This window comes from Bubalus kerabau, chromosome 8, assembly GCF_029407905.1.
Source record: "Bubalus kerabau isolate K-KA32 ecotype Philippines breed swamp buffalo chromosome 8, PCC_UOA_SB_1v2, whole genome shotgun sequence".
In the NCBI taxonomy this organism is placed as follows: domain Eukaryota; kingdom Metazoa; phylum Chordata; class Mammalia; order Artiodactyla; family Bovidae; genus Bubalus; species Bubalus kerabau.
Window position 1 is genome coordinate 50,346,745 of NC_073631.1, and position 15,076 is coordinate 50,361,820.

General features: G+C 40.3%; 2 protein-coding genes across 10 annotated transcripts in view; both read right to left on the reverse strand.

Annotated features, from left to right (window-relative positions):
• Positions 1–15,076, reverse strand: part of NAMPT (nicotinamide phosphoribosyltransferase) — a 378,494-nt gene that overhangs the window by 43,223 nt on the left and 320,195 nt on the right. The window lies entirely within an intron of this gene.
• Positions 2,333–3,107, reverse strand: LOC129658793 (histone H2B-like). The gene has a single exon (XM_055589633.1). The coding sequence runs from the start codon at positions 3,105–3,107 to the stop codon at positions 2,673–2,675; it is 435 nt and encodes a 144-aa protein (XP_055445608.1). The 3' UTR covers positions 2,333–2,672.

The following is a 15,076-nucleotide window of genomic DNA, read 5'->3' on the forward strand; positions in this document are numbered from 1 at the left end:
TCTCATAACCAACTATTTGTCTGGACAAAGTACGGAAAATGTGTGCATGTTATAATACTATGTGTATGAATTTGGATATCATAACTACTTATAAATTTTGCTGATGGTCACTTTCAGACTCAATGGCCAAAATTAGTGACAGAAAATAAGACTGTTAGAATTAGACTGTTGAGATCTTTCCATGCAGCACTTTCCTAAGAAAGGTTTATCACTGATGGTAATATCAGGTGCATATTAGTGGTAATCAGCTATGCATTTTTATGTCAATTATTATGTATTTATTTTTAATGATTTTTAGCAAAATATAACTAGTACATAGTAATAGTACTGCTGCTATTGCTGCTAAGTCGCTTTGGTCGTGTCCGACTCTGCGACCCCATAGACGGCAGCCCACCAGACTCCCCCGTCCCTGGGATTCTCCAGGCAAAACACTGGAGTGGGTTGCCATTTCATTCTCTAATGCATGAAAGTGAAAGGTGAAAGTGAAGTTGCTCAGTCGTGTCCAACTCTTAGTGACCCCATGGACTGCAGCCTACCACGCTCCTCTGTCCATGGGATTTTCCAAGCAAGAGTACTGGAGTGGGGTGCCATTGCCTTCTCCGAGTAATAGTACTAGTATAACTCAATTTGTTTCTTGGAAATTATTACTTAGGATGAGGCTAAAGTCAATGGACACTTGGACCGGTGAAATTTGTTATTTTTCTTGCCTTTCTTAACCTATCAGCTGTTTTCATCTGTAAGGTTTTCTTGAAGTTAAATGTGAAAGGCTACATACTATATGATTTCGTTTACATAAAACTCTGCTGCTGCTGCTGCTGCTAAGTCACTTCAGTCGTGTCTGACTCTGTGCGACCCCATAGACAGCAGCCCATGAGGCTCCCCCTTCCCTGGGATTCTCCAGGCAAGAACACTGGAGTGGGTTGCCATTTCCTTCTCCAATGCATGAAAGTGAAAAGTAAAAGTGAAGTCACTGAGTCTTGTCTGATTCTTAGCGACCCCATGGACTGTGGCCCACCAGCCTCCTCTGTCCATGGGATTTTCCAGGCAAGAGTGCTGGAGTGGGGTGCCATTGCCTTCTCCAGGAAAGGCAAAACTAGTGTGAAAGAAAGCAGATCAGTTCTTGTCAGAGCCTGAGGCTAAAGGAAGTCAACTGCAAAGGGGCATGAGGAAACTTTTTAGGGTGAAGGAAATGACATGTGTGGTAATAATTATATAACTGTTTACATATGTCAGAATTAATTGAATTCTGTGATGAATTAATTGAATTCATCATAAAAGTGATGAATTTTATTGTATATATATTGTACCTCAAGAAAACTAAAGACAGGTTTTCTTGAAGTCATTTAAAATATTTCCTCTCTCTTTTTCCCATTTTGTTTTCTTATGTTTCTATTTCCATGTTCCCATTTTACTTTACAGATTTGGGAGATAAGCACCATTTTGCTCTCCTTAGAGAAAGGATAGTTGTTAGGACAAAAAAATTCAGAATCTGTATGGAAACACAAAAGACCCCAAATAGCCAAAGCAATCTTGAAAAGAAACACAGAGTGGGAGGAATCAGGTATCCTGATTTCAGACTATATTACAAAGCTATAGTAATCAAAACATTATGGTACTGGCACAAAAACAGAAACATAGATCAATGTAACAGGAGAGAAAGTCCAGAGATAAACCCATGCACCTATGGTCAGCTAATCTATGACAAAGGAAGTGAGAATATACAATGGAGAAAAAAACAGTCTCTTCAATAAGTGGTGCTGGGAAAACTGGACAGCTACATGTAGAAGAATGAAAGTAGAACATTCTCTAACACCATAGACAAAAATAAACACAAAATGGATTAAAGACCGAAGTGTAAGACTGGACACTATAAAACTCCTAGAGGAAAAAATATAATACTCTCTGATGTAAATCGAAGCAATATCATTTTTGATCCACCTCCAAGAATACTGAAAACAAAACCAAAAATAAACAAATGGAACCTAATTAAACTTGAAAAGTTTTGTATAGCAAAGGAAACCATAAAATAAAAAGCCAACCCACAGAATGGGAGAAAATATTTACAAATGAAGTGACAGAGGATTAATCTCCAAAATATACAAACATCTTATGCAGCTTAATATAAAAAACAAACAACCTAATAAAAAAATGGGCAGAAGACCTAAGTAGACATTTCTCCAAAGAAGACATACAGATGGCCAAAAAGCCCATGAAAGCTCAAAAAAAAAAAAAGGTCATTCCCTTTATATTGATACAACTTTCTATATTGTTCCTTCACTTCAGCCTTATTGGAAATTGTTTAAATCAGAGTACCTTTAAACCTTTTTTTTTTTTTTTTTTTTTTTTTTTTTTTATATATATTTTTTTATATTGGGGGGAGGGAGTAGAAAAGAAAGTAGCCCCTATACTGGGCCCTATTCAGTGGCAGCTTCTTGTTCCATAGGGTTAAGGAAGACTTTGAGGAAATAAAAGTTGTTTGGAAAAATCCAGGTGTAGTTGCTTTGTATGCTGTGATGGGTAGAAGGGATGAAGTGAAGTGTGAAGGCCCCTCACACCCTCCATCTTGCCTCAGACTATGTCCTGGAACCCTGGGGCAGAAAAAGCGCCACTCTCATTCCTGCTTCGGTCAAGTAGCTTGGCAACTCGTGCGAGCGCCGAGTCCCGACAAGGACTCACTTGGAGCTGGTGTACTTGGTGACCGCCTTGGTGCCCTCGGACACGGCGTGCTTGGCCAGCTCGCCGGGCAGCAGCAGGCGCACGGCCGTCTGGATCTCCCGGGACGTGATGGTCGAGCGCTTGTTGTAATGCGCCAAGCGCGACGCTTCGCCCGCGATGCGCTCGAAAATGTCGTTGACAAATGAGTTCATGATGCCCATGGCTTTGGACGAGATGCCGGTGTCCGGGTGCACCTGTTTCAACACCTTGTACACGTAGATGGAATAGCTCTCCTTGCGGCTGCGCTTGTTGCTTCTTGCTTCTTGTTGGTGGGAATGTAAATTGGTACAACCACTAAGGAGAACAGTATGGATATTCCATAAAAAACTACATAAAGAACTTCCATATGATCTAACAATCTCAATCTTGGGCATATACCTGGAGAAATCCATAATTTGAAAGGATACATGTACCTCAATATTCATTGCAGCACTATTTATAAGAGCCAAGACATAGAAGCAACCTAAATGTCCATGGGCAGAGGAATGGATAAAAAAAATGTGGTACATATATACAATCAAATATTACTCAGTCATAAAAAAGAATGAAATAATGCCACTTGCAGCAACATGGATGGACCTAGATATTATCATGCTGAGTGAAGGAAGTCAGACAAACACAAATAACATATGATATCACTTATATGTAGTTTCTTAAAAAAATTGTACAAAGAAATCTATTTACAAAACAGCAATAGAGTCACAGACTTAGAAAATAAACTTATGGTAACTGGGGAAAAAGGAGGAGGGAGGGATAAATTGGGAGTTTGGAATAGACATAGTCATACTACTATTATATAAAATAGATAACTAATAAAGGCCTACTGTGTAACACAGGGAACTCTAGTCAATACTCTGTAATGACCTATATGGGGAAAGAATCTAAAAAAGAGTGAATATATGTATACATATAACTGATTTACTTTGCTATACATCTGAAGCTAACACAACATCGTAAATCAGTTATACTCCAATAAAAACTTTTTTTTAAAAAAGAAAGGATAGTTGTTGAATTTGCTGAACATTTATAGAAACTTGATGTCAAAAGGAGTTTTTTGCTATTGAGTAGGAAGCAGGAAAAGGAATCAGTTCCAATATGATTAAGTTAAATAAGAATATAAAAACACTAGGCTTCCCTGGTGGCTCAATTGGTTAGGAATCGGCCTGCTATGCTGGAGACCTGGGTTCGATCCCTGGGTTGGGAAGATCCCCTGGAGGAGGGCATGGCAACCCACTCCAGTATTCTTGCCTGGAGAATCCCCATGGACAGATGACCCTGGCAGGCTACAGTCCATGGGGTCACAAAGAGTCGGACACAACTGAGCGACTACGAACAGCAGGTATACATAGTTATGTACAGAGAAGTATGAAGACTTCAAAAGGAAATGTCACATTTTTCTTTGTCCTTTTCCAAAGCAGCTATGAAATGACTGGGTTCTGGAGTTGGGGGAAATAAAACGATATAGGTAGTTAATTCATTATCCCCAGTATATTAAGCATTGGATTGTTACGTCAAGATAAAACTGCATATGGATATGACTCTTAAGTGCAGGAACAATTTCTGGGGAACAATGAAGGCCTGGATAAAGATCAACCAGCCCCATAGCTGAGTCACTTTGCTGAACAGCAGAAACTAACACAACATTGTAAAGCAACTATACTCCAATTTTTTTAAAAAAAGGCCCATTTAGCTGTCACACTAAAATGTTTAAAAAAAAAAATCAACTGGCCCCAACCCAATGTCCACACCCTGGACTTTTTCTGTACCAAGAACTGTTCCACCTGTGAAACCTTAAGTTACAGCCTTGTTTCCTCTGGTCAGTATATCTTGCCTTTCTAGTTCACTCACTCATCCTCCTCCTAGGGCTTTGTTGCCCAGCATTTACCCAAGAGGACTTCACTTTCTTCCTTATCTAGACCTAGGCCCATTCCTTCCACTGTCAACATCATCTCTGGCTCCCTTATTTCCTAGCTGGCCCCCAGAAACTTACTGTTTTTGCCCTTAGAGTATTCAGGCTGCTGAGCACCAATAGGAAACATCACACCACCATGAGTCTATCATCCAGAACAGGACAATGTGATGCTGCCTGACAATCCTTTTATTCCCCCCACTCAGCATTCTTTCCCATTTTGCTCAGCATTTTTGGAAATGTTTACCTCTCTCCTCAAACTCCTTAACCCCAAACAACTCTCTCCCTTTAGCAGGTGATAGAGTCCCCTATGTAAGAAAAACCAAGCCATCAGTAGGAACTCCCTATAATAGCTTTTAAGAGAAGAGGTCTGTTTTATTTTAGAGGTCTATTCTCAGAGCCACGTGTAGTGCCAGGCACATAGCAGGGATTTAGTAAATAGTTATTGACTGAATGGAGCTATTGCTATCACCAACAAAAGCAGGATGGGTGGGGTGGTAGATTATATTGCTTGCCCGTGTTCAAAGCCCCTTGTTATTGCATTGTTCACCCTTATTTAAAGTCCCTCTTCTTTGTTCTCATCCTATTAAACTCATTCATGACCAAAGGAGTTTTTAGCCATGAAATGTGGACTGAGCTGATGTGCACCACTTCCCTGCAGAAGCTTTAAGAACTCAGATGTGGTTGCCATTCTCTTTTCTTTCTGCCACGGATACTGCAGGATTCCAGACAGGCACTGAGCCACAAGGCTAAATCCTGAAATGTGAGTGACACAGAACCAAATCAGAGCGAACAGGCTCTGGATGTGTAGTGGGAGTGAGAAGTCATTTTTCTTTTTGTAAACCCGTGATGATTTTGGAGGCTGTTACTGAAGCATAACTAGGTTGATCCTGACAGATATAAGCTTCCACACATCTTTTCTTTCTTGTCCAGGCTCAAGGAAAGAGGTGCCTCTCCTACCCCAGGTTAATCTCCCTAACCTGTTCTCTGGACCCAACCCCTTCCCACCTCACCACCCCACCCCCCATCTCCTTAGGTCCCATTCCTGTTAGTCATCACCCTCTCTCTCTTCTAAACTTTCAAATGCTTTATTTCTGCTGACTTCTTAGCATGCAAACCTAATTCAGTACCTTCCATTTTAAAACTAAACCAAAAAGACCAATTTCCTTTTCCAGAAAAAGAGATCTACACCTCCTTTCTCTACTTTGTTTAGTCTATGTGGCACTGATACCTCGGCCAGATACACTGTAAGACCCAATGGTTATATTTCACAAATGTTGGCTAGTAACACCAGTAAAAACAGATTTAGTTTCTTTTCTTCATTTAACCATTATCCCTCTTGTTTTTCCCCATGACAACAGAGTGAGAGTGTTTTCTCCAAAGAAAGTCCGAATCTATTATTTCACAGTTCCATCTGCCTTGAAACAGGAAGAAATCACCTGTTTAAAGTTTATCTGACTCTGGACTAGTTACCTCTTTCTTTCCCAGTGGTGAATTTTCCATTCACCTACAGGACCTGTTAATCAGAGGCTAGGAAACATTTTGGACTCCATCTTTGTCCAGGGTGTTTAGTTCAGTTCAGTTGCTCAGTTGTGTCTGACTCTTTTTGATCCCATGGACTGTAGCACGCCAGTTTTCCCTGTCCATCACCAACACCCAGAGCTTGCTCAAGCTCGTATCCATTGAATCGGTGATGCCATCCAACCATCTCATCCTCTGTCATCCCCTTCTCCTCCCGCCTTCAATCTTTTCAGCATCATGGTCTTTTCCAATGAGTTAGTTTTTTTGTATCAGGTGGCCAAAGTATTTGAGTTTCAGCTTCAGCCTCAGTCCTTCCAATGAATATTCAAGACTGATTTCCTTTAGGATTGACTGATTTGATCTCCTTGCAGTCCAAGTGACTCTCAAGTATTTTCTTCAACACCACAGTTCAAAAGCATCAATTCTTTGGTGCTCAGCTTTCTTTAGGGTCCAACTCTCATATCCATACATAACTACTGGAAAACCCATAGCTTTGACTAGATGGACCTTTATTGGCAAAGTAATATATCTGCTTTTTAATACACTGTCTAGGTTTGTCATACCTTTTCTTCCAAGCAGCAAATGTCTTTTAATTTCATGGCTGCAGTCACCATCTGCAGTATTTCGGAGCCCAGAAAAATAAAGTCTGTCACTGTTTCCACTGTTTCCCCATCTATTTGCCATGGAGCGATGGGACTAGATGCCATGATTTTAGTTTTTTTAATGTTGAATTTTAAGCCAGTTTTTTCACTCTCTTTCATTTTCATCAAGAGGCTCTTTGAACTAAAGAACTAAATGAACTGTCCGGGATGTTAATCCTGGGGCAAAAATCAGTACCAAAGAGTCTGTCCCCATTTTTCATTGTGATCTGCTCTAAAACCTAAAATTCTGAATAGGGTGTATGGACTGAATTCCCCACAGATATTTCATACTCTCAGTTGCATAAAAGGAAATTGATCTGCTCTTCAAATTCATCTAGACTCAGTAAGAATGAACAGGGGTGCTACCCTGAAAACTGAGCAGCATGTCTCTTTATGTTATTTAATTAAAGTAATCCAATTTAATTAAAGCCCATGGCACTTGCCAAGACTTTAAAATGTTCTGTTCTTCTGAACCACATCTATGATACAATGGACACTTCTATAAGAAGTCATTGTTCTAGATTTCCTTTTGTTTTTCCAAGTCACACCAACCTTGTGGGATAATCAACAACTTAAGAAACAAACAAAATGGTTTAGCATTTACAGTCTTCTCTTCTCCTTCCAAATTATCCCAGCTCCTCCCTTCCCAAGGTTTCTAAGAGACTCATTTCAATACGCTGATCACTCTTGGATTTGGGGGTCATTCTCTCTACTCTTTGCTCTGATGAATAGTAGCCTCTTCCAGCCTGCTTGTTATCCTTCTGCAGCCACATGTCCTGCAGTTGTGCTCATGTGATGGCTTTGTACTTCCATAAATGGTAGTATGGGATTAGTCTATTGCCCACTAATGATTACAACTTGTAATATGCCTTTAAAAAGAATTCTGGTTTTCATCATCCTCTCATCTCAGATACTTGGAACAACTTTCCAAGGGTTTACCTAGAGGATGCTGGCATGGTACCATCCTGTTTTAATAAAAAGACCTCCCCTCACTTTTCTCAGATAGGGTACTTTCGGTTGCAGGAGTGACACAATTGCTTTAAAGGCGGCTTAAGAAATAGGGGTTTAATTTCATCTGCAACAGGAAGTCTTGGGGTAGGTTTTTTTTAAAGTGGGTTCAGTAACTCAAAAATATAGAGATTCCTAGCTCTTTCTCCCCCTCCCCGTTATCCTCAATGTGATTAAAGAAGTGTTTGTGTCACACAAGTCATGTGATGATTGCCATAGCTCTAACAATCACGACCTCAAGCAAAAACATGCAGAAGGAAGAAGAGAAAGTGGGGTTTTGTTTCATGTGCACCTCTCTCTTATTAGATGAGAAAACCTTTCCCAGAAACCTCCAAAAGACTTTCCGTGGGCCCTACTGGCCAGAGTTGTATATATCTCCAGGATCTAGCTGCAAGGGAGAATACAAAGGTAAGAATGTTGGCATATCCAGTTTCTGGAATAGGAAGAAAGCTCCACCATCAAGGAAGAAGGGGGTTAGAAATGGAACTATCATATGATCCAGCAATCCCACTCCTGCGTGTATCTGGAGAAAGTTCAGTTCAGTTCAGTCACTCAGTCGTGTCCGACTTTGCGACCCCATGGACCGCAGCACGCCAGGCCTCCCTGTCCATCACCAACTGCCGGAGTTCACTCAGACTCATGTCCATTGAGTTGGTGATGCCATCCAGCCGTCTCATCCTCTGTCGTCCCCTTCTCCTCCTGCCCCCAATCCCTCCCAGCATCAGGGTCTTTTCCAATGAGTCAGTTCTTTGCATCAGGTAGCCAAAGTATTGGAGTTTCAGCTTCAACATCATTCCTTCCAATGAACACTCAGGGCTGATCTCCTTTAGGATGGACTGGTTGGATCTCCTCGCAGTTCAAGGGACTCTCAAGAATCTTCTCCAACACCACAGTTCAAAAGCATCAATTCTTTGGCGCTCAGCTTTCTTTATAATCCAACTCTCACATCCATACATGACTACTGGAAAAATCATAGCCTTGACTAGATGGACCTTTGTTGGCAAAGTAATGTGTCTGCTTTTTAATATGCTGTCTAGGTTGGTCATAACTTTTCTTTCAAGGAGTAAGCGTCTTTTAATTTCATGACTGCAGTCACCATCTGCAGTGATTTTGGAGCCCAGAAAAATAAAGTCTGCCACTGTTTCCCCATCTATTTGCCATGAAGTAATGGGACCGGATGTCATGGATCTTGGTTTTCTGAATGTTGAGCTTTAAGCCAACTTTTTCACTCTCCTCTTTCACTTTCATCAAGAGGCTCTTTAGTTCTTCTTCACCTTCTGCCATAGGGTGGTGTCATCTGCATATCTGAGGTTATTGATGTTTCTCTCAGCAATCTTGATTCCAGCTTGTGCTTCTTCCAGCCCAGAGTTTCTCATGATGTATTCTGCATATAAGTTAAATAAGCAGGGTGACAATATACAGCCTTGACGTACTCCTTTTCCTATTTGGAACCAGTCTGATATTCCATGGTATATTACTCAGCCATAATAAGAAAGAAATAATGCCATTTGTAGAAAATGGATGAACCTGGAGATTATCATATTAAGTGAAATGAGTCAGAAAGAGAAAGACAAATATCATATGATATCACTCATATGTGAAATCTAATTTTAAAAATGGTACAAATGAACTTATTTACAAAACAGAAACAGATTTACAGGTATCAAAAACAAACTTATGGTTACCAAAGGGGAAATGTAGTGGCGGAGGAATAAATCAGGAGCTTGGGGTTAACATACACACACTATTATGTATAAGACAGATAAGCAACAAGGACCTACTCCATAGCACAGGAAACCCTACTCAATATCTGTGATAACCTATATGAGAAAAGAATCTGAAAACAGAGTGGACAAATGTATTTATATGCATAACTGAATCACTCTGCTGTACACCTGAACCTAGCACAACATCATATATCAACTACATGCCAATAATTTCTTTTTTAAATGATCATTGTGTGGGTGAAGATAATAATCTTCGTATCAGGTACCTCAGGTATCTCCTGTATCAGAGAGACTTCATTCTCTGTCTACATGAAGGAATTTGTATCTAGACTTGGCCTCTTCTGTCTCTTTTCTTACTAGGGGGTAATAATGTCACCATTCCAGGGAGTTCTATCATTCCCAAAGTTCTCTTCATAATTTCTTCCAATAGCTTGAGGTGATCTTAAGTAAAAAGAATTCCTAGTTGCCTTCCTGGTACTCAGAATCAACCTGAACAGGATATGCAGGTTAAAGTCCTGTTTCTGCCACCCTTCCTCCCATCCTTCCCCCACCTTCCCCAACTTTGCTGCTACTGCTAAGTCACATCAGTCGTGTCCAACTCTGTGTGACCCCATAGACGTTAGCCCACCAGGCTCTCCTGCCCGTGGGATTCTCCAGGCAAGAACACGAGTGGGTTGCCATTTCCTTCTCCAATGCATGAAAGTGAAAAAATGAAAGTGAAGTTGCTCAGTCATGTCTGACTCTTAGCAACCCCATGGACTGCAGCCTACCAGGCTCCTCCATCCATGGGATTTTCCAGGCAAGAGTACTGGAGGGGGGTGTCATTGCCTTTCTCCCCCAGCTTTGCTACTTTAAAGCAAAAAAAGGCTGTGTTTACTTCCTTTGCAGTCTCATAAAAATTGTGGTGTAGCAAAAGTGCCACAGTGGTAAAGAATCCGTCTGCTAAATATATCTACCTAAAGAAACTAAAGACCTATATATAGAAAACTATAAAACACTGGTGAAAGAAATCAAAGAGGACACTAATAGATGGAGAAATATACCATGTTCATGGATTGGAAGAATCAATATAGTGAAAATGAGTATACTACCCAAAGCAATTTATAGATTCAATGCAATCCCTATCAAGCTACCAACAGTATTCTTCACAGAGCTAGAACAAATAATTTCACAATTTGTATGGAAATACAAAAAACCTCGAATAGCCAAAGCAATCTTGAGAAAGAAGAATGGAACTGGAGGAATCAACCTACCTGACTTCAGGCTCTACTACAAAGCCACAGTTATCAAGACAGTATGGTACTGGCACAAAGACAGAAATATAGATCAATGGAACAAAATAGAAAGCCCAGAGATAAATCCACGCACATATGGACACCTTATCTTTGACAAAGGAGGCAAGAATATACAATGGATTAAAGACAATCTCTTTAACAAGTGGTGCTGGGAAATCTGGTCAACCACTTGCAAAAGAATGAAACTAGAACACTTTCTAACACCATACACAAAAATAAACTCAAAATGGATTAAAGATCTAAACATAAGACCAGAAACTATAAAACTCCTAGAGGAGAACATAGGCAAAACACTCTCTGACATACATCACAGCAGGATCCTCTATGACCCACCTCCCAGAATATTGGAAATAAAAGCAAAAATAAACAAATGGGACCTAATTAACTTAAAAGCTTCTGCACACCAAAGGAAACTATGAGCAAGGTGAAAAGACAGCCTTCAGAATGGGAGAAAATAATAGCAAATGAAGCAACCGACAAACAACTAATCTCAAAAATATACAAGCAACTCCTACAGCTCAACTCCAGAAAAATAAATGACCCAATCAAAAAATGGGCCAAAGAACTAAATAGACATTTCTCCCAAGAAGACATACAGATGGCTAACAAACACATGAAAAGATGCTCAACATCACTCATTGTCAGAGAAATGCAAATCAAAACCACTATGAGGTACCATTTCACACCAGTTAGCATGGCTGCGATCCAAAAGTCTACAAGTAATAAATGCTGGAGAGGCTGTGGAGAAAAGGGAACCCTCTTACACTGTTGGTGGGAATGCAAACTAGTACAGCCACTATGGAGAACTGTGTGGAGATTCCTTAAAAAACTGGAAATAGAACTGCCTTATGATCCAGCAATCCCACTGCTGGGCATACACACTGAGGAAACCAGAAGGGAAAGAGACACGAGTACCCCAATGTTCATCGCAGCACTGTTTCTAATAGCCAGGACATGGAAGCAACCTAGATGTCCATCAGCAGATGAATGGATAAGAAAGCTGTGGTACATATACACAATGGAGTATTACTCAGCCATTAAAAAGAATACATTTGAATCAGTTCTAATGAGGTGGATGAAACTGGAGCCTATTATACAGAGTGAAGTAAGCCAGAAAGAAAAACACCAATACAGTATACTAACGCATATATATGGAGTTTAGAAAGATGGTAACAATAACCCTGTGTACGAGACAGCAAAAGAGACACTGATGTATAGAACAGTCTTATGGACTCTGTTGGAGAGGGAGAGGGTGGGAAGATTTGGGAGAATGGCATTGAAACATGTATAATATCATGTATGAAACGAGTTGCCAGTCCAGATTCGATGCACGATACTGGATGCTTGGGGCTAGTGCACTGGGACGACCCAGAGGGATGCTATGGGGAGGGAGGAAGGAGGAGGGTTCAGGATGGGGAACACATGTATACCTGTGGTGGATTCATTTTGATATTTGGTAAAACTAATACAATTTTGTAAAGTTTAAAAATAAAATTAAATTAAAAAAAAAAAAAGGAGGCTTAAGAGATGCAGGTTTGATCCCTGGTTCAAGAAGATCCCTGGAGTAGGAAATGGCAACCCACTCTAGTATTCTTGCCTGGAGAATTCCATGGACAGAGGAGCCTGGAAGAGGCTACAGTCCACGGGGTTGCAAAGAGTGGGACAAAACTGAGCACAACACAGCAAAAATGTTTATACTCTTTTCCATAGTGATCATTAATATCTATGAGGAGTAATCACTATACAATGACTTCTCTCATCTACATTTATTCATCTACTCTCCAATTATAATCTTACCTTACATGCTTACTGTATCATTATTCAGAATCTAACACATTATTGACTCTTATATTGACAATAATAGTTTTCAGGTACCATCTAGATGCTTTTTAGTGCATTAAAGCCCAGACTTTAAAAAATTAAGAGCTTCTGTTCAATAAATCGTTAGCGCTATCATTCCAAAACATTTATTAAGCACTGCATTTCTTGTAGTACTATTCTAGCTGCTACATAAAAAGATGCAATACCTTTTGCTTAGAGGTTTAATATTAAATATAGGAATTATAATTGAGTTAAATATTCATAACTTTCACTGACAAAGAGGGAGGCCAAGCTCAGCCTGGGCTCAAAGGTTTGTCTGCATCTTAGAAAGGCTTTTATTCAATTTCATTAACATTTCTTGAGCATACATTTAACATTTCATAACTGTACTCAAGATCTTGTTGGGCTTACAGAGAATTATATGATAGAATATCTGCCTACTAGGGGAAAACAATGTTAGGGAGAAACCCAAGAACTATTTTTCCCTCCTTCTGAAGTACATTTCATGTCCCTTCAGAAACTGTACTTTGGCCTTGCTCTTTTAACATCTCACCTTGAATCACTGTTTACCTGCTGTTCTTAGAACCCAGTATACACAGGCTACAGTCCCCTGTGGGCTGATGGTACCCCATCTACAGAGGCCACCATGGAAGGCAGAGAAACACTGGGCAGACATTACCTAAAACCGTGTCCTATGTTCAAGTATATTATTTCACATAAAATCTGTATTAGGATGCAGTCAGCTTAGTTGACTGTAACAAGAAGCAAACAAACAAACAAAAATACAATGGCCTAAATAATATTTAAGTTTACTTCTTTCTTTGAGAATAAGCAGTGCTGAAATTAGGTAATGGTTCAGAAATTCACGCTCTATTTGCTTTGTCATCCTTGACATGAGGCTTTGATCCTATGGTCTCAATTGGCTTTTTTAACTCTGCTCATCAACTTGGCATTGAATGGTTGCTGTATGCAGAATAGCTGTAAGGGGTAAGAGAATAAGTGGGGAACCCAGCTAAACAACCACTGTGGTCCCTGTGAGAGGTGGGAGTGTTAATAGCTTGGACTAAGATGACAGGACTAGAAAGAGAAAGAAATGGGCAGATCAGATATATCTGGAAATAGAGTTAGCAGGCCTTGTCAAGACATAAGATGTACGTGCGAGAGAGGAGGAGATTCTTAAGGGTTGTATGGAGAAGAGAAGGATCAGTGATGATTCTTAGACTTTGGCTTTCACTGTTGGGTGGTTCCATTAATGAATTGTGGACAACTTCAGAAAAAGAGTTTTGGGGTATCAAATTAATAAATTCAATTTGGGCAGCTTAAGCTTGAAATTAGACAATTATGGGGCTTCCCTGGTAGCTCAGATGGTAAAGAATCTGTCTGCAATGCAGGAGACCTGGGTTTGATCCCTGGGTCAGGAAGATCCCCTGGAGAAGGGAATGGCAACCCACTCCAGTATTCTTGCCTGGAAAATCCCATGGACAGAGGAGTCTGGTGGGCTATAGTCCATAGGGTTGCAAAGAGTTGGACACAACTGAGTGACTTACACACACAGACAATTATGAGATGACCTTCTTGATACTGAGTTTTGACTAGTATCTGGATTTCTCCTTCCTGTGTCCTGATGCCTGCAAGGATACCTGGTCCCCAAATGCTTCCATAATTAGAAAAAAATTGTGTTGCTATCCACTCTTCAGTTTTGTTTCTGAGATTTCCTGGCCATTTGTTTCAGACCAGTCTTTGTAACTTTCAGTTTCCCTAGCTTCATCCTGTCTGGTTTCCTGTCCTCAGAGTGAGTCCTGATCCTCTGTTTCTACAGTCACAGGATAACTTGGGATGAAGTCTACACAAATCAAACCGTTGGGAATAGACAAATCATTTTTTCAAATGGAACAGTTTCTTTCCATTCTTACAAAGTTGTTTTTTATAATTTTTTCCTTTTGGTGTTGTCCATTTATTAGGATACACAAAGAAATAAAATGCATTTTGAGAAAATGGCCAAACACTAAATAAATATTCAGTTCAGTTCAGTTGCTCAGTCGTGTCTGACTCTTTGCAACCCCATGGACTGCAGCATGCCAGGCCTCCCTGTCCATTACCAACTCCTGGAGTTGACTCAAACTCATGTCCATTGAGTCGGTGATGCCATCCAACCATCTCATCCTCTGTCATCCCCTTCTCCTTCTGCCTTCAATCTTTCCTAGCATCAGGGTCTTTTCAAATGAGTCAGCTCTTCCCATCAGGTGGCCAAAGTATTGGAGTTTCAGCTTCAACATCAGTCCTTCCAGTGAACACTCAGGGCTGATCTCCTTTAGCATGGACTGTTTGGATCTCCTTGCAGTCCAAGGGACTCTAAAGAGTCTTCTCCAACACCACAGTTCAAAAGCATCAATTCTTTGGCTCTCAGCTTTCTTTATAATCCAACTCTCACATCCATAC

Coding starts and splice junctions, on each gene's coding strand:
- LOC129658793 (XM_055589633.1), bottom strand. CDS start 3,107: ATGGATTTCTCCAGGTATATGCCCAAGATTGAGATTGTTAGATCATAT.